Source organism: Morus notabilis, unplaced genomic scaffold, assembly GCF_000414095.1.
Source record: "Morus notabilis unplaced genomic scaffold, ASM41409v2 Scaffold193, whole genome shotgun sequence".
NCBI classification, from domain to species: Eukaryota; Viridiplantae; Streptophyta; class Magnoliopsida; order Rosales; family Moraceae; genus Morus; species Morus notabilis.
In genome coordinates, this window is record NW_010357324.1 from 276,069 (window position 1) to 295,246 (window position 19,178).

At 35.0% G+C, this 19,178-nt stretch overlaps 2 protein-coding genes across 5 annotated transcripts in view; both read right to left on the reverse strand.

Moving 5' to 3' along the window:
* Positions 1-3,820, reverse strand: part of LOC21399880 (oxysterol-binding protein-related protein 4C) — a 7,538-nt gene extending 3,718 nt beyond the window's left edge. For 2 of the 3 annotated variants that reach the window (XM_024168445.1, XM_024168435.1), the window contains exons 1-3: positions 3,637-3,820; positions 2,201-2,353; positions 252-497 (exon numbers count right to left, since the gene is read on the reverse strand). In XM_024168445.1, the coding sequence (XP_024024213.1) occupies positions 252-497; positions 2,201-2,347 (393 nt within the window). In that variant the 5' untranslated portion in view covers positions 2,348-2,353; positions 3,637-3,820. The remainder of the gene's footprint in view (positions 1-251; positions 498-2,200; positions 2,354-3,636) is intronic. The other variant, XM_024168439.1, reaches the window with a different exon arrangement.
* A 5,626-nt stretch (positions 3,821-9,446) lies between these two features.
* LOC112092415 lies at positions 9,447-18,800 on the reverse strand. Of its 2 annotated transcripts, XM_024168533.1 has the most exons (8): positions 18,716-18,800; positions 18,435-18,517; positions 18,124-18,219; positions 16,382-16,501; positions 16,208-16,286; positions 15,884-15,970; positions 10,622-10,684; positions 9,447-9,665 (listed from the first exon to the last, which is right to left on the reverse strand). In XM_024168533.1, the coding sequence occupies exons 3-8, from the start codon at positions 18,177-18,179 to the stop codon at positions 9,588-9,590; spliced, it is 483 nt and encodes a 160-aa protein (XP_024024301.1). In that variant the 5' UTR covers positions 18,180-18,219; positions 18,435-18,517; positions 18,716-18,800; the 3' UTR covers positions 9,447-9,587. The 2 variants fall into 2 exon arrangements, with proteins under 2 accessions (XP_024024301.1, XP_024024294.1); XM_024168526.1 differs by lacking the exon at positions 18,435-18,517.
* Positions 18,801-19,178: the final 378 nt, after the last annotated feature.

Consider the following 19,178-nt stretch of genomic DNA (forward strand, 5'->3'; position numbering starts at 1 on the left):
ACTCCATCAAAAGAGTGTTAAATGTCAAAACAAAACCAACGTAGGTCGATGAATGAAACATATCACGAGAGCAGGAGATACTAAATTTAAATACACAACGCTATCAAAAAAGTGTTAAATGTCAAAACAAAACCAACGTAGGTCGACTTGAGAGAGAGAGAGATATGTAAAAAGTAAGAGAGAGAAAGAGAGAGTGATATGTAGAGAGAGAGAGAGATATATATATATATATATATATATGTAAAAAGTACCTGCTCAAGAAGAACGTTGAGGGATCCTCTTGACACATGATGGGTCTCACCAAGAATGGAATTGTAAGGAGCAAATCCAAATATCATAGGGCGCATAGTTGAAATACTCCATGCCACTACGGCTATGAACCTCTCCAATGGGCTCTCCCCACTGTTGCATTTCCCCAACATATCACTTCCAACGCAATATATTGACTCACCAAAATACTGCAGAAATGACTTTGTAGCATTGAAATGGGCTGGCAACTGAAAAAAAAAAAAAAAAAAAAAAAAAAAAAAAAAAAAAAAAAAAAAAAAAACAAAAAAGAAAAAAAAAAAAAAAAAAAAAAAAAAGAAGAAGAAGACCAAAAAGGATCAATAAAATGAAAGATGAATTTCGGTTCCAAAAAAGGATCAATATCAAAATCAAAGAAAAATTATATATAGAATTGTTAGTCATTAATATTTAGAATTCCATTGTACTAAAAGAATATGTGATCTTTTTTTCCTTAATTTCCAAAATTTTCCCCATTGCTGAATTTTTTTTTCGAAATAGGTTTCTAGTGTAACATATATATATATATATATTATTGGTGGTTGTCATTCAAGTGAAGAGTTGGTAGACACTATGAATGATCCGGTCTTGTTTGTCTTTATTTGTTCCAAAATTTTCTTAATTTCGAATATTAAAAGTACCTTTATCTTTCTTGACTAAAGAAAAAGTAGAGAAAATAGGGGTGTTCGGCGGCTCCATTTTTGAGTTAAAAACTCAAAAAAGTAAATCGAGTTATAACTTTATTTAAGTTTATGTTCTTTTAAGTTTGAATTCGAGTTTGAACTCGAGTTTGTGACTAAAACTCAACTTGTTTCCCCTTTTAACTCGAGTTCAGAAACTCAAACTCAAATTAATAAACAGTATTTTTTCTATTCTTAAAAATGCTATAACTTTTTCGTTTTAATTCTGATTGAGGTGATTTTTTTTCTACGCGTTGACAATGAAAAGACGAATAAAACCACACCTATATACCCTATTAAAATTTTCCATCAGCATTAAGTTTTTATTAAAATACTATCTAAATATAAATTCAAATTTTGACTCACTCAAACACAAACTCAAAAAGATTCTTATCTCAAACCATAACTCAAATGTACACAACCAAACACAAACTCAAGTTACAACTTCAACTAAAGTTATAACTCAAACTCAATTCAAAATTTACACTCAAGTCACCTAACTCAAAAAGGGCAAAAGAATAATGTGTTTGGCATGCACCGATCTTTATACTTAAGACTTTCATAGAGGGCAGACCCAGCAGTACTTGAAACTATAACCATAAGACATGTCATGGTGGTCCATTATTGCTAGGTAGTAAAATTAAAATTACTTAAGATTATGAACTTATTTTTCTATCCTCCGTTTTGTTTTCAAATAGTAACAACCCCTATATGCAAAACTACAAGTAAGTGTGACCCAGCTGGAGAAAGTAAAAACACAACAAAATAAAATTTGGGGTTAATTTCAATTTTATCCCCAGGAATACTCGTTGTTTCGTTTTGTCTCTGAAATATTTAAATGTCATACTAATTGCCCTCGGGCTTTACCGGTGCTACATTTTCGGTCCCTCCATCACAAAACCGTGAAAAAATACACGGAGTTAACATGTGAAGTGCACTTGACACTTTAGTGAGAATAATTTGATAAAATTAATTAAGAATTAATTTCAATTTTGACCTTTGAGTAATACTCGATATGTCACTTTGCCCTATAGCTTTGAAATGTCACACTACTGGCCCCGCCCGGCCTCCATACATTTTTAATGGTTTTATGATAGAGGAACCGAATGTGCAATATTTGCAAAACTTGAGGGCATATTAGTGTGACATTTGAAAATTTAAGGTGTAAAATAAGATCACAAGTATTCCGGGGACTAAAATTGAAGTTTATAAGGAGGGGCAAAATAATAACTTGCCTGCATTTTAGTGAGATCTGATCCTGGCCGTACATTTTTAAAGAGACTAAGGACCCGTTGGATCAGATTGGGAGCCTTGTGATCACCGCATGAGTCTCCATCTAACGAAAAGTATGGCTTCGTGAGAACTATCTTTTTCTCCTCCATCCCCACCTGCACAGAAATCAATTGTATTCTATTTGTGTGCACTTTATAATCTAAAATATAATATATTATGCTGTAATATATCGTTATATTCATGTGTTCTATATCAAAGCACTTTATGAATAATAAATGTCATAAGTTTCTTTGCAGTTGGAAAGTTGAAATATACTTCTATGATTTAACCTCACAATATGGGTTTATGTGGTAGAGAAGACCTAGGCTTTAAAAATGCATCGGATAATATATATATATATATATATATATATTATTTGATGAAATGTTATGAAAATCTGACAATGAATTTATTGCCATTACAACAATATAATTGAATACATATATGAAAGGAAAATTAGGGTCTGAAAAAAGTCGAAAGAACTGAATTGACAAAAAAAAAAAAACAAAAACAAAAAAACAAAAAAAAAACAAAAAGAAAAGAAAAATTGCCTAAGATATTAACTTCAATAAAATATACAAAATCTAGTACAACTCAGGAAGGAATTTAGTTATTACATAAAAGGATTCAATTGCTCAGTGACCAAAAGAAAAATGATTCAACAGGTGCTAGGTAGCCAGCAAGCAAATTTAAGCTGGCTAAATGTAACCAAAAAATAATGGAAAAAGTATAGGTGTTGGCCCAAAAAAATTGTCAAGTTCAAGTAGTTGATGCGTTTAAAAAAAATAAAAAAATAAAATTTAAAAAATAAAAAAATTATTCTTTGCCTTAAGAGCAAAGGTATATATCCTTCTACTCAAAATTCCTTTTTGAAAAAAAAAAATCAAAAATCAACTTCAAAATAAGTAATCGAAAATGACATTATTGCTTGTATTATTTTTGTTTGCCGGAAAATCATTACTTCCAAGATAGATTTCTTCGGCCAAAAATAAACAGAGAACAAATATATGCAAGACTATATAATATATCCACTAGATACATATATATATATTGATAAGAAAGCATATATATACTAATATGTACACATGGACAATATAGTTGATATATATATATATATATATGTATATAACTGATCATATCCAAGAGATGTCGTTTCTTTTCCAAAAAGAAAGAAAGAAAGAAAGAAAGAAAGATATCGTGAGAGCTGGAAACACAGAGAACAAATAAAAAAAGCCAAAAAGAAATTGATTTGCCATGAAACAGAAACTTGCAAGACAAAAACGAGATAGAAGAAACAAATTTACAGAGCCACTAATTAATTAGAGTCCTGCATGGGAGAGAGAAATTAAGAGAGAGAGAGAGAGAGAGAGAGAGAGAGAGAGAAGAGATATAAACGCGCCAGTTTTGAAGCAAAGAGAAGAGATCAGACAAGGCTTAAATGTTAGACTGAAACTGCTTTCTGATCAGTTTGGAGATGAAGCCTGAAACTGGAAAAAGCTGATACTGATGGAAATTATTAATATTTGTAGGGCAATATAGAAGAAAAGGCAAATTACTTAGGCTGTATTTGATGGGGGCTTTTTTTTTTTGTGTGTGTTTAATAGAATTCAATGAGTTGAGAAGTGATTGGTATATATATCCACATGCAAAGTAGAGTTGTGGTACGTATTTATTGTTATCTAATGAATGCAAATAAGATGAAGAGAGTTCTAGTCTTCGATACGTGTGTGTCATGGGGTGTTGATAGTGACTTTCTTTATTAAATTTTGTCAAAGTTGTACAGTAATTTGGAGAATTTTCCTAGTAAGGATTCTCTAGACGGATAACATTCTATCGTTGTTTATATTTTTATATCTTGTGTTTTAGAGTTATTCAAGAAAGTATACCATTAGTTTTTAATCACTTCAATTGTGTATCTTCAGATGCATTAATAGGTAAATGTATATCCCGCTTCGGTCAACGGTAAATTTTTTACTAGTGAAATGACCATGATATCCGTAAAATGAAAAAAAATAAATAAAATAAAATAAAATAACACCCCATTGCCACCTCATGATCTTTGGACGACTACCCGCCTTACCCCGTCCTACCCCACCATTCGCAAAGATGTTTGAGGGCACCGCCCCTCCTGTTAGTTTATCAATCCATCTCAAAAGCTTAAGCTGTTAGGAGGTGGGCCAACAATAGTTTTATACTTTAACACTCTCTCTCACATGTGGGCTGGACAATGAGCAATCGTGTGGGTAAATTAATTGGAAAGCCCGACACTTGAATATTTAAGCCCGAGATATATTAAATACCCAACACATGATGACAATTTTAAATGGGGATAAAGAGTACAATTTTAAATGGGGATAAAGAGTACAATTTTAAATGGGGATAAAGAGTGTAATTACGGGGGTTTGAACTCAGGACCTCCCGCTCTGATACCATGTTAGTTTACCAATCCATCCAAAAAACTTAAACTGTTAGAGGTGGGCTAATAATAGTTTTATACTTTAACAACTCCCACCGGACAATTTTAAGGGAGGAAAAGGGAGATAATTAAACCTAACTTTTATAACTTACAAATCATCATAAAAATTACTCATTTACACTATTAAGAGGCTGCATGTGAAGCTAAGCTAGTAGGTAAACTGGCACCATATAATATGACCAATCTTTTAAGCTGGCACATTGCCACGTGGCATAAAATTGACATCCAACATAAAAGGAATAATATCTTGATCAAGGATAATAGATGCTACTATAGTCTAAAGCATCCTTGAATATTGCCATGCAACGTGTGTTGTGTACACACACGGATAAATCCAGCATGTTATTTTGGTGGGCACAAGTAAAGTCAAAGATCAAATATTTTATATTAAATTAAAGTAATGATTTTATATATGAGGGGAAAAAAAAAAAGCTTAATAAATTCCTATACAATATTTGTTGGCACATTATAACTATCCGGTAAAGTCCTCATGATCAAAAATCAAAAGCTATGTAAATTTTTTCATTCTACTCAATAATATTACACTATCATTATTTTCTGCTTGAAACAAGAATATTTTTATAAACAAAAATGATTTACATTCGTCAATATCTTCTTAGTTAGTTTGTTATAACAATCTTAAGCACAATACAAATAAAAAAAAAAAGGTTTTGATAAAATTAGTTAAATAAATGTGTAAGGAAAGAAATTGGGCGGAAAGAAAATGAATCAAATGATAGCCAGAATATCAAGAAAGGAAAGGAAAAAATAAATTAATATTTATTTATTTATTTTAATGTAAAATGTTATTTGATTTTAATGCAAGTATTCTCCATATATAATAGAAGTTGCCCGGCAAAGTCGTTACTTGTCGTCGAGAAATAACAAATCTTCTATGTTATTCCGGAAAAAAATTTAATAAATAAATAAGGACCGGATCTTCCATAGATATTCATATTCATTTTCCCACCAAACATTTAGTTGGCTGTTGACTGTTGAGTGAATCATTTCATGGGTAAGAGAAATAAATACACCCACCTAAATACTTGCAATAAATTTTAGCTTTCTTCTTATGTTTTTTTTTTTTTTTTTTTTTTTTTTCTCCTTCATGGGTAAGAGAAATAAATACACCCACCTAAATACTTGCAATAAATTTTAGCTTTCTTCTCTCCATGGCTTTTGTTTTTTAATTTTTTGCAATAAATTTCATTTTTAAATTTTTTTTTTTTAGTCTGGGGAACAATGTGCTAGCTACTTCTATTCTTTTTTCTTTTTTTTTTTTCTATTCAATATAAATCAAAAATATTTCAATTCTACATCTTTTTCGATATCTATAATCTAGATCTAGAAGAGACATAATAAATGTCGATCCGGCTTTTTCAATTGACATATGTTTACTTGTGTCTGTGTTTTTTCATTTTCTTAATGTTTAAGTAGTCCCATTTGTATAGGATATAGACATATATACATATAATATATACATACTATAATATATATTGCTTTTTCAATTGACATGTTTACTTTTTTTGCTGAATAAATTGACATGTTTACTTCTTTTGTTGAATAAATTGACATGTTTACTTGTATCTGTGTTTTTAACAAATGTCCTTCGATCAGTACCTCTTTTAGTGTTGTTATCACACGACCCAAAAATAAAAATAAAAATAAAAAAGGGTAAAAATTAATCCTCCCTGTATTGTGGCATAATAATTGTATCATCAAAAGATTTGATTTCCTTCCATACTTCAACTGGCAGGTAGTTTAAATGGCCCGGCAAATAATTTATTTTTTACCCTGAAGAACTAGTGTGGTAGTGGCCTGACAGAAACGTCACAACTACACAATATATATATATATATATATATGAGTTTTTGATGTTTACGTTTTTACTAATGTTCATAGATTAAATATAGAAACTTAATAATGTAAACATGATAAGAATCCAATTTCATTAATTGTCATTTATTTTTTTTTTTACATACTTAATTAATTTATTCCAATTGTCGGATCAAATACTAGTCTGGCATCACTTAAGAGTATGTGATCTAAGGCCCCTTATTATAAGAAGTTAGAACGCCTTCTTATGAACGCCCCTGCGCTCATGTTAGTAAATGAAACAAAATGAATAAGATAGTAAGGAGCTAAGAATAGAGAGAAAATGTTATGGGAATGCATGAAGAATGTAAGATTATATCATAAGCATGCATGGGGATGAAGAGGACGAGTTAGGGTTAAATACAAAAAGATGTATCTTAAATAAAATTAACTTTCCTTGTAAAATTCATATCCATCAAATTTGAAATGTTTAAGGCCCCATTCATTTCACCGATTCGAGTTTAGAATTCGAGTTTTGCTACAATAAAAAGCTCTCATAAACAATCACATCTAATTTTTTTGTTACAGTAAAAAATTCTCACATAAAATCACATCCCAACTCGAATTAGGGAACTAAATAATCTACTCTCTTATTCTCGGATTAGCATGTTTCCTGAAAGTATTTAGAAATATTTCTCGTAAGTACTACTTGATATGCTCGTTGCGGTGTGGGTCGATACCGACTCCTAGACTAATTGTAGTCAATCCCCAAGAGTCCGATTTACTTGAATTTTGGGAGGTCAATTAACATGAGGAGTCGACTCTTCTAGTCAAAAAAGGTTTGATCATGGGCTAACCCAGAATCGACTCTTTCGTCATTTTTTCTTGCCCCCTTTCATGTCCCTTTAATTACGTCACATCAATTAAAAATATAGGTAAGTAAAAGTTTTATATAACGTTAATTAAAAAGTCATAGGAGTTAAAAATATTTTAATTGACATGACATGATTTTATTTGGAGGACACAAATAAGGAACGTATGAGCTCAATCCGAGCTAACCTATGGATCTTTCTAACTCGTTGACACGTGTAAAGTTGAGATTGATCAGGTACCTAATCTAACTCCAACAAGTACCTCATGAATGAATCTTTTAGTAGCCTCGTGCACATCTTATTTTGAGCCATGTGACAATATGATCCTCATATTTAGTTTTATAGGCCAGACCATCAAGACCAGACATAAAGATGGTTTAGGCGATCACAGCTTGAAGCCCTGAGTTTACAAAAGTTGGGTTGGTAGATGAAATCTACTTTTTGTCGATTTTTTATGAGAAAATTACTAAATTTATTTTTATAGTGCATAAATTTAGACTTTTACCTTTCACTATTAATTAATACTCTTTTAACTAATATAATTATTTGATTAAAGAAGATATTAATTAAGATTAAACAGTAAAAATCTAAACTCATGCATTTTAAGATGTATTTATCTTTTTTTTCCTTTTTTTTTATTTACTGAAGGGGTGTTTTGATCTTTTCCATACGTTTTGGTATGAGTAAGCGATTTTAGACGAGTACTGGAGAGCGGAAAACTTGTTTTGTACGGTATAGTGATGTTTCACAAGAGAATAAAAACTTCTCATTTTATCCCATATTTTTACCTCGTTCATTTCACCGATTCGAGTTTTCAGTTTTAAGTTTTTATAGTAAAAAACTCTCAGAAAATGTCACATCTAACTTTTTTTGCTACAGTGAAACGTTTTCATAAAATATCACATTTCAACTCGAATTGAAAATTTGAATCCGCAAAATGAACGAGACACGTAATTCTTTGCTTTACTTTGGTGGGTGCATCTGAAGGCTTTGTAGTTGTATGTGACGTCTTGCAAAAGTTATACACTTGATTACAAAATCAAGAAGACAAAGCACGGAATTAAAAGAATATATAAAAATAATAATAATAATAACCAAGACAAAACGTGGACAAATGAGAGACCAAATTGCTGGCAATAAGAAATCGAAAACAAACAAACAAAAAAAGCCAAAACAAAACGAAAAAAAAGAAGGAAGAAATGCAATATAAGGGCTTTAGAAAGTGACTATTAGAGAGTAGAGTAATACATAAATGAGAAAATTATTGAATTCACACGGGTTTAAAATTTTACTTCTTACTTTAAATTAATACATTTTTAACTATTATAAATAAAACTCTAGACCCATGTATTTGTCTCTTTTCTCCTCGATAAATAAATAAAATAAAGACATTTGGTAGAGATCGAATTCACTCCAAGAATATGGTTGTATGATGTTTGGGATGACGTCTTAATTTCATGGATATTTAAGTGGCTCAAACTATTTCTTTCATTTTAGAAGGCTTATTTTTTAAAAATTTAAAAGTCGAGAGAGTATTACTATAATTAAAGGGTTGTTTAGTTGGAGGATTCATAGCCCGATTCGAATCATGATTCATAGTTCGTTACAATATTTTCTCTTACAAAAAATATACGTAAATCAAAAATTATTTTAATTTTATGATTATAATCCATGAACCAAACATCTCCTGAGTTCTGTTAAAAAAATGACACTGATATTGATAAAGTCAAGAAAAATAAATTTTCCTATACTGTACCATGGGATAACTTTGTTTTGTAATATGAATGCTCTAGCATTGTAGCGTACAATGCCAAGTCCAGGCAGATCAATCTAATTGGCAGGTTATTGAAAATAGAAAGAAAATAGAAAAACATCAACCTGTCAATACATGCATGTATTTTATTGATTTCCATTGATCAAATTTGACATTCATATATTCAAGAAAAATATAACAAATGAGATAGATACATAAATCACTAAACAATAAATCTTGTTAAAAGGAACCACATCATCCCAAACAAAACAAAACTATGTTTAATAATTGATCCTGTTTGTCCTAGATAGGAAGCCAGTACATGTAAAACCAAGGTTTTTTCACATTTATAGAAAGTTACAAGGTGATCAACCCTTGAGACAGCAAATAAGCTGAATTGAATTCCTCAATAAAAAAATTAAAAAAAAATCTTTTTACTTCGGATCTGATGACCTTATTCCATGGCGCTTGAAAAACTCTCTAAATCCATAGGCACTAACATCATAGTTGAACTGTGCATAGAGACAGAAAATGTCATATCAAAATATGGCCCCGTTTAGCAGAGCTTTTACTTGTAACTTTGGTCAGTAGAGAAAGAGAAGGAAAAGCTATGGGCCCGTTTGGTAATATTTTCAAAATGATTTTGTTTTCAGTATAAAAGTAAAAATAAGATTGTTTTTAGGATCATTCTGAAACCAATTCTGAAATTGCGTTTGATTAGGTTTTTAAAAGATTGTTTTGCATATAATAAAAAAGTAAAATCGTGTTTGGTTATAATTATTAATTCATAAATTATAACATTATTTATAAGTGCTAGAAAATGATAACAGAAAAGGGAAAACAAGTTTTCTAATTCCTTCACAAAAACCATTCTCACACTATTTTTTGTTTTCGTTTTCGTTTTCAAAACATTTGCTAAACAAACGTGGTTTGCAGACTGTTTTCATTTTCATGCCATAAAAGACATGCAGAAATGTTTTAAAAAACAATCAAAAACCAATTCCAATCACACCCTATGGCTTTTCAATAAGTGTTTGGAACCATATTTTTAAAAAGAGACGCAATGGGTCAAAATGGTTTTTAAATTTTTTAATAAGCAATAAAAATGTTATAGTAAAGTTTATAATGTCTTATTGAAACTGTAGTACAAGTTTCAAAATCTACTTCAAAAGAACTTTTTTGAAAAGCCACATTTTGTGGTTTTGGCTAGAAGTTATGCTGACAAATCATCCAAACACGTCTTGAAGCAATTTTTGGACCTAGGAAGCCAAACGCAGATTCCAGAAAGCTCTGACAAACTGGCCCTATCTTAAAAGAGGTAAGAAGATGCTTCCAAGGTACCAAACAAGCAAGAAAGTCTCTATGAAGATGAAAGGGGTCTAATTATATCTAACCTATAATGATGTATAACCGTGAAAGGTAAAAGAAAATGAAAGAGAACTGATAATTATAAAGCTTTAATACTTACAGGAATAACCTTCACCGAGTACTTTGTAATATTTGGTTCAACAACCCTTCCTTGGTTAGATGCCTGCATCAATAAGATACCACAAATCAACAAACTCCAAAAAGCTCCATACTTCTTTACAAAGCATGCTATATATAAGGCTCGACTGATTTTAACATTCTTTCGGTTAGGTGCATGATAAGCCTTTTCTGAAGCAGGTTTATGTTAGGAAAGGCAAGAGGGAATAAGAGGTTGTAGGGCTGAGTTAGTGGTTAGTTGGTTAGTAGTTAGGAAGCTGAGAGTTGTATAGGGCTTATGTTAGGAAAGGCAAGAGGGAATAAGAGGTTGCAGGGCTGAGTTAGTGGGTAGTTGGTTAGTAGTTAGGAAGCTGAGAGTTGTATAGTCGGCTAAGATGGGGGGTTGTACAGGGGATTATTGGGTTAGAATAAATAGGGAATAAGCTGGAAATAGAGAGGTAGGAAATTACTGGAGTCTTGTACAGGAAGTCTTGGCTGAGGCTGAGCAAGGGAGGTATTGCAGTTCCTAGGTCGATTGCTGTTGTAATTCTTTTATGATATTCAATAAAGATTACATTTTACTCTTCTTGATTCATTCTTGTTGAAGAAAATACTCTGTTCTTATCATTTTGGTATCAGAGCAATAATTCTGGGCGATAATGGCGGGTAGGAAAACAAAAGAACGGTTTGAATCTGTGGAGAAGGAGATTAAAGAAGTTAGGGTTTCGGTGGAAAAAGGAATCGGAGAGATGGAGAAAGGGATCGGGAAGGTTAGGGCAGAATTAACCCAGAATTTTACGGAGCTCCATCGGTTAATGGAGGATCAGATGAAATTGTTTGCTGCGCCGGCGAAAGCGCCCGAGAAGACAGGGGCATCGATGTCCGTTGTGGAGGAAGATCGCGAGGCAGTTCCGACTAGGGTCGCGTATGACGGAAGTCGTTGGGTTGCGCGCACAGAACGAGGAACGAGTGTCGGATGCTAGGGTTTTGCAGAACGGGCCATTACAGGCGGAATCTTCTGGGTTGCGTGCTCGGGGAGGAGATCGGCCGGTGGATCCCAGGAATTCGCGAATTTTTCGTCGTGAAGGGTGGGAAGAAGTGCGCGACACCCAAAGAGAGGGTCTGATGGGTGGTCAAGGGGAAAGCGTGACTGGACGACGTGGAGAGGGGCATGGCGTTTTCGAGGAGTCTGAGAATCTTGGATTCCGCGATCGTCATTGTGGTCTGGGTGTGGATGGATTTCGAGGAGTACAGTTCAAGGAGGGCTGGGATAGTAGAGGCGTACTTGGGGAGTTGCCGGAGAATGAGGAGTGGGCTTCTCACCGCAGGCGGCAGGTGGAGTGTCCTTTGTTTAGCGGCGATGATCCCGACGGCTCGGTGTTTTGAATGGAGCAGTTCTTTTCCATCAACCGCTGCTCGGAAAGGGAGAAGCTGATCACTGTTGGCGTGGCTTTAGAGGGAGACGCCTTATCTTGGTTCCAATGGCAGAATGGTCGTCGACCTTTTCACGGTTGGATAGACTTCAAGTTGTCACTTTTACAGCGTTTCCGCTCTTAAGGGAACCTTTATGAGAAGTTTTTAGTGATCTGACAAGAAGGAACAGTGGCGGAATATCAGAGGCAGTTCGAGGTGTTTGCAGCTCTGCTCCAAGATGTTCCGGAGGAAATTTTGGAAGGGATTTCGTTAATGGGTTAAAGGCGGAAGTTCGGGCTGAATTGCGACTCTTGAAACCAGAGGGTTTAAGTTAAATTATGGAGATTGCCTAGAGGATCGAAGAGAAAAATGAGTTGCTGCGTCGGGAGGTCTCGGAAGCGAGAATGACAAGACCACAATCTTTTAGTGGACCAAGGGCTGAATTCACTACATTTCCTGCTAGGACAATGACGGGAGTTTAGTGTCCACAGCGAGTTCCAGCCATTTTGGATAAAACAGTAAACCAAAAGCGAGACTTTCCTTTTCGTAAGTTGTCAGACTCTGAGTTATAGGAGAAGAAGGACAAAGGGTTGTGTTTTAGGTGCGATGAGAAGTTTACTTTTGGGCATCGTTGTAAGAGGAAGGAGCTCCGACTCATGTTGGTTAGCGATGACGATGCAACGGAATGTGAAGTGGAAGATTCTGACATGCCAAAGACCGTTTGGGAGGAGGGGCAGCCCGAGCTTATTGAGTTGTCCTTGAATTCCGTGGTTGGGCTTTCAACACCAAAGACTATGAAGCTTCGCAGATTGATTGCTCAAAATGAGGTAATTGTTCTAATCGATTCCGGAGCAACTCACAACTTTATTTCTTTAAGTTTGGTTGAGAAATTATCAATACCAATTTTTCCCACTGCCGGGTTTGGAGTACAAGTGGGCACGGGAGAGTCAGTTAAGGGGAAGGGCCTTTGTCAAGAGGTGGCATTGAGTTTACCTCAATTAACGATAGTGGAAAACTTCTTGCCATTGGAGTTAGGAGGAGTTGATGTGATTCTAGGCATGCAATGGTTGTGTATTGGAAGTCCCAATTGATGAAGTTCAGGATTCGAGAGGAAGTGGTTACGTTGCGTGGCGATACGAGTCTCTCTACTACTATGGTTTCTCTCAAAGCAATGTTCCGGACTATTAAGCATGAGGGACAAGGGATTTACTTGGAATTACAAGCCCTGGATGTGAACAAGGAGTCGGACCGGCCACTACCTGCCCAGATCAGTGTCTTATTGCAGCATCATCCAAGGGTTTTGAATATGCCAGATGGACTTCCCCCTCAACATTTGCGTGATCATCGCATTACTCTTCAACCGGACACCGCTCCTATTAGTGTTAGGCCCTACAAGTATCCTCATTTTCAGAAAAATGAGATTGAAAAGTTGGTGCAAGAGATGCTAGCGGCTGGACTCATACAACCAAGCAATAGCCCGTTTTCTAGCCCTGTGCTTTTGGTCAAGAAAAAAGATGACAGTTGACGCTTTTGCGTTGATTATCGTGCTCTCAACAAGGCTACCGTTCCGGATAAGTTTCCCATACCGGTGATCGAGGAGCTATTGGATGAATTGTTTGGGGCTACTATTTTTACCAAATTCGATTTGAAATCGGGTTATCACCAAATCCGGATGTGCGCGGAGGATATTCCTAAGACCGTTTTCCGTACTCATGAGGGCCATTACGAATTTTTGGTTATGCCTTTCGGGCTAACTAATGCTCTAGCCACATTCCAATCTCTGATGAATGAGGTACTAAAACCTTTTTTGCGGACATTTGTGCTAGTTTTTTTTTATGACATCTTGATATACAGTAAATCCTTGGAAGAACATGTTGGTCACTTGGATTTGGTTTTTGACCGCTTTGGAAGACAACCAATTGTATGTTAATCAAAAAAAGTGCACTTTCACGAAGAGTCAGTTGGAGTATTTGGGTCACATTGTTTCCCGGGATGGGGTTTCAGCTGACTCCAACAAGATTCAAGCAATGTTGGATTGGCCTACTCCACATTCTATTAAGGAGTTATGCGGATTCCTGGGTTTGACCGGTTATTACCGGCGTTTCGTGACGGGGTATGGTCATCTTTCTTGGCCATTGACACAACAATTAAAGAAAGACAGTTTTAATTGGATGGAGGAGGCTGAATCTGCTTTTCGGACGTTGAAACATGCCATGACTACAATGCTTGTACTCGCATTGCCGGACTTTTCTCAATCGTTTGTTGTTGAATCCGATGCTTCTGGTTTTGGGGTTGGCGCTATTTTGATGCAACAACAGCGGCCTATAGCTTATTTTAGCCAAGTCTTGTCTCCTCAGGCTAGGGCTAAGTCCGTTTACAAGCGTGAGTTGATGGCCATGGTGCTTGCTATTCAGAAATGGCGGCATTATCTCCTTGGGCGGCGTATCGGTTGCAACTACCCGCGGCTGCCAAAATTCATCCGGTTTTCCATGTTTCACAGCTTAAGAAAGCCATTGGCCTTTATGTTCCTGCCCAGGAGGTTCAGCTTATTTTAATTGCTGACATGGAGTACGCGTGGAACCGGAGAGGTTGTTGGCTACTCATTTTTCTACGGTGACTGGGCAGTTGGAAGTCTTGCTGCAATGGCGTCACTTGCCTGATTATGAGGCTTCTTGGGAGCTTTTCGATATCATCCAACAGCAGTTTCCTGAATTTCACCTTGAGGACAAGGTGACTCTTTTGGGGGGCGGAGTAATTGATAAGCATTTGCTGAAGCAGGTTTATGTTAGGAAAGGCAAGAGGGAATAAGAGGTTGCAGGGTTGAGTTAGTGGTTAGTTGGTAAGTAGTAAGGAAGCTGAGAGTTGTATAGGGCTGAGTGTTGTATAGTCGGCTAAGATGGGGGGTTGTACAAGGGATTATTGGATTAGAATAAATAGGGAATAAGCTGGAAATAGAGAGGTAGGAAATTACTGGAGTCTTGTACAGGAAGTCTTGGCTGAGGCTGAGCAAGGGAGGTATTGCAGTTCCTAGGTCGATTGCTGTTGTAATTCTTTTCCGATATTCAATAAAGATTACATTTTACTCTTCTTGATTCATTCTTGTTGAAGAAAATACTCTGTTCTTATCAGTACAAAAGAATACTCAAGAGCCATATAATGCAGTTGGCCACAACGTACACTACAGAAGTTTCGGTTCGTAATCTCGTGACTTTTTAGACTTGTTTCAAATGCTCAATGCAAAACTTTAGGAAATATTTTGGCCCTCACTTTCTATCCTTATCACTCTTTATCAAAGGACATCTTTCATATCGTTTCTTGAAGCCACTTTACAACGAGAACGAGAGAATTACAACTGATGGAATCAATACTGGTCCACACTTGAATTGTCTTGAGTTTCCCCTTTGAATATCATGGCCGGAACTTAAATTGGTCTACGTGGTTGATGAGAGGGTGTGATAAGAGAAGGGGGAGTGAAAAAAAATGGATAATGTGGAGAGAGAAACACTCGCCTTCTATTTTTTGGCTGACAGAATCATGTTCTCTCTCGTCCTAGTAGTAAAGAGGTTTTAATGAACGAAGGTGACAGACCATAAAGGCATAGTGCTCTAAGTTCACTATCAATAACGACAGACAAAAGATTGAGGTAATACTTGTGCCACCACAACCAGAAAACTACAGATTGTATATCAGTAATATATGGATTCTTATTTCCTAAGTGCAAGAAGAAAGGTCGCATCATAGACAAACGTGCCAGTCTTTTCAATTACTAACACAACTTTTCATCCGACCCAGGCAGCCAATAGGACTAATAAGGCACAGTGCTGAGGAGAAATAGGAAAAAGTTCATTCTTACTTGCTGCGGACTATGAAATATTTCAATGAATGGATACTCCGTTTTTTGTCGTGAAATACAGAAACCGGGATATTTTGGACATTCAACCTGAAAAAGCATAAAAGACCCTTAAATATATAAGTGGAGGCTCTGAAAAAACTATCCCACCCCAAAACAAATTCATTGGATGCATGCACTTAATATAAACTTTTTAGACGCTTCCAGGATCACATGGTGTAGATATCGTGACATTAATAATGGTGCAATAAATGCCGTACAATAATAAGAATGTAGTTCAGGTTTGCAAGAGTCCTGATGAAGACATAATTCAAAAACAAAACTTACACGTATGAATTTTACATGTGGATAGAACTCTGATGCAGCTTCCTCCAGTACTTTGTCCAGATGTTTGGTGAGACTACACCTGCACTATGTGGATTGAGGACTTAGTAGTCCGACCTCGCAAAAGCAATTTACATCTTAAGAACGGAGAAAGGATCATGCCGAACTTCAATTCACCTTATTGTAAAAGCAACAACCACTGGATAGCCTTCATGAAGAAGACGGACAAAGTCACGTTCTGATGTGAAATTAATAACCTGGGATGGCCCAAGATCCTTTGGATAACCAGTATAATACCTTAAATCATAGAGAATTTCGTTAAGTGTGAAGAGCTACGGTAGATAGGTAACATTGCAAAATCAATATTAACTAGGGTTAAATAAGACTGTAACAGAAGAATATGTAAAGTCTGCATCTGAGAACCACATTCATGTCATCATATCAACCCAACTATTACACTTAGCAATCTAAGTCAGCAGAAAGAAAACAAGACAACACACACACACACTTCCTTATTTGTTTAAAGCATTATTTTCACCAATAACCCTTGAGTATATGCACTTGTCTCACTTTGGCCCTCAACATTCACTTTTAGAGATCTAACTATGTATCTAAAACATATAGTTATGGCCCCTCTTTTAGTAAACTGTCTATTCTGAGACAAAATATAGCATGCGGATGGCACGTTAGAGCTTTAAGAGGGATAAAATGGTAAATAAAAACAAGATCTAAAAAAATTATTTTTGAAAAAAAAAAATCCATATTAGGACTGCGTGCACAATTTGAAATCCATTTTAGGACTGCATGCCCAATTTGGTTTTTTATGTCCAACATATTTGGTTTTCCTTTTTCCTTTTAGATTCTCCCAATCTACTTGTTTTTTTTAAACCATGTTATATCTTTTAAAACCCTCACGTGTCATCCCCGTGTTAAATTTTGTTTCAAAATACACAGTTTATTAACAGAGGGCAAAAGTTATTATATTTTAGAAATCTCAAGATAGCTAGACATCTAAAAGTAAATGTCAAGAACCAAAGTGAGACAAGGGCATGTGCATGTCCTTAGAAACCAATAACGAAAATAGCCTTTGTTTAAATAACAAATCTCAAAGCATTGCATCCTACACACCCAAACTTAACCTCAACTGCATTAACATAGGAACAGAAGCAAGGGTTTAAACTTATATTGTAAAGGCTTCTTTATTCACAAGAGAAGACTATGCAAATACATATACTGTTAACACAAATGGCTTTCCTCGCATACCGATTAACGGAAAATGCTAGAGATTTTTAGGTTATTTTCTATTTTATACCTCGATTTTTTAGTTTATCAAAAATATAACCATGTACTTTGGATGTTCTCAATATTGTATCTTTGAATAATTTCACGTCAAATTTGTATGATTTCAAGGTCAATCGTTTTTTACCATTGAATTGATAAACTTAACCTTGCAGCTTATAGATGATCTTGTAACCAAAAACGCCCATCAGGCATATGGTTTAAACAAACGGAGAAAAAATCACAAAAATTATATTTTGAAGCTAAGTTGCAAAGGGTAAATTCATCAATTAGTGTTTCATTACAGGTAAACCTATAACCTAGAAAGGGTAAGTTCATCAATTCAAAGGCCAAAAATCATTTGTTGACCTAGAAAATGCACAAATTTGACATGAACTTGAGATTCAGAGGTGCGATTTCGAGAACATCCAAATTCCAAAATACAGGATTAATACTTTGATAGACTCAAAATGCAGGATGCGTGGAAAAGTGAAATCCATATAGCCGACCCCAATTAAGTTGAGATTAAGGCTTGTTGTTGTTGTTGTTGTTGTTGTTGTTGTTGTTGTTGTAGCACAAAATGCAGGATATAAAATCATAAATATAGCTAGAGTATAAGCATAAATGGATGATGCACATACTTGCAAGTTCCACGGAGATGACTAATCATTCTCTCATAAAACGTTTGCTCTCCCATCTTCTCTTATAGTTATCCACAAAACACACTTTCCAGAATCCTGCATGAAAAATTCATACGTGAAAAACAATTAAAGTCGAAAATAGTACTAAGAAACTGCTAAAACACAATAAACCAAGCAACAGTTTTCTCTCAGACATTTTGTCAAACAGGTTCAATGCTCTGTGATAATCTGCTGGGTATAAAATGATTCCACAGTTATGATAATTAATAATAATCCTTCCCTGTAAGCCTCAAATGGGTATTAATAATTACCCAAGAACCATTTCTTAGGAATTCTCGAACGAGCATTTGGAAAACACAGAAAGACACGTTAACAAGGTGTCAATGTTTGGCAGCTGAGAAACAAAGAAAATAAGAAGAGAGCAGGAAAGTTGGAATGTCAGAACAGATGGGTTTGAAATGGATGCAATGAAAAACCCAAAATCAACTAACATTTAGTTTTCTTCATTCATTTTTCTTCAACGTTTTTTCTGTATACTTTACAACAAAAGAGCAAGGAAAGAGAGAATATAGGGAAGAAAAGGAGAGGAAACCTGGGAGCCTGGGACGATGTAGCCGATTCTCAGATAAACTAGCCCAGCCCGAGTTGTTTAAGGTGGCAACAGTTGAGGCTTTCCAGCTAAGAAGTTTCTCGTTGTGCAACAAGCAAGGTGCTGACTGCTGAGGGAGAATATAAACATTCTCAAGAATTAATATTTAAATGTTATTTATAGTCGTTAATTATTTAAAATTGAAAAAAAATTATAACTGTGAATGAAAACGAGGAAAAGAAAGAGCTCTCTCTATGGTGAGACCTCTAAAAATTTTTACTAGTGTAACATCATGTTTCGACCGGTTAGATCTGCAGATGGAGTAATTCTGTGTAACGCGCTGTAAATTTTTATACGAATTTGTACAGATCTGAGCATTAAAATCTTAATTCAACGATTGAAACAAAGTGTAACGCCGATAAATTTTTTTTTTAAAGGATCTCACCATAAAGGCTCTCAAAAAAAA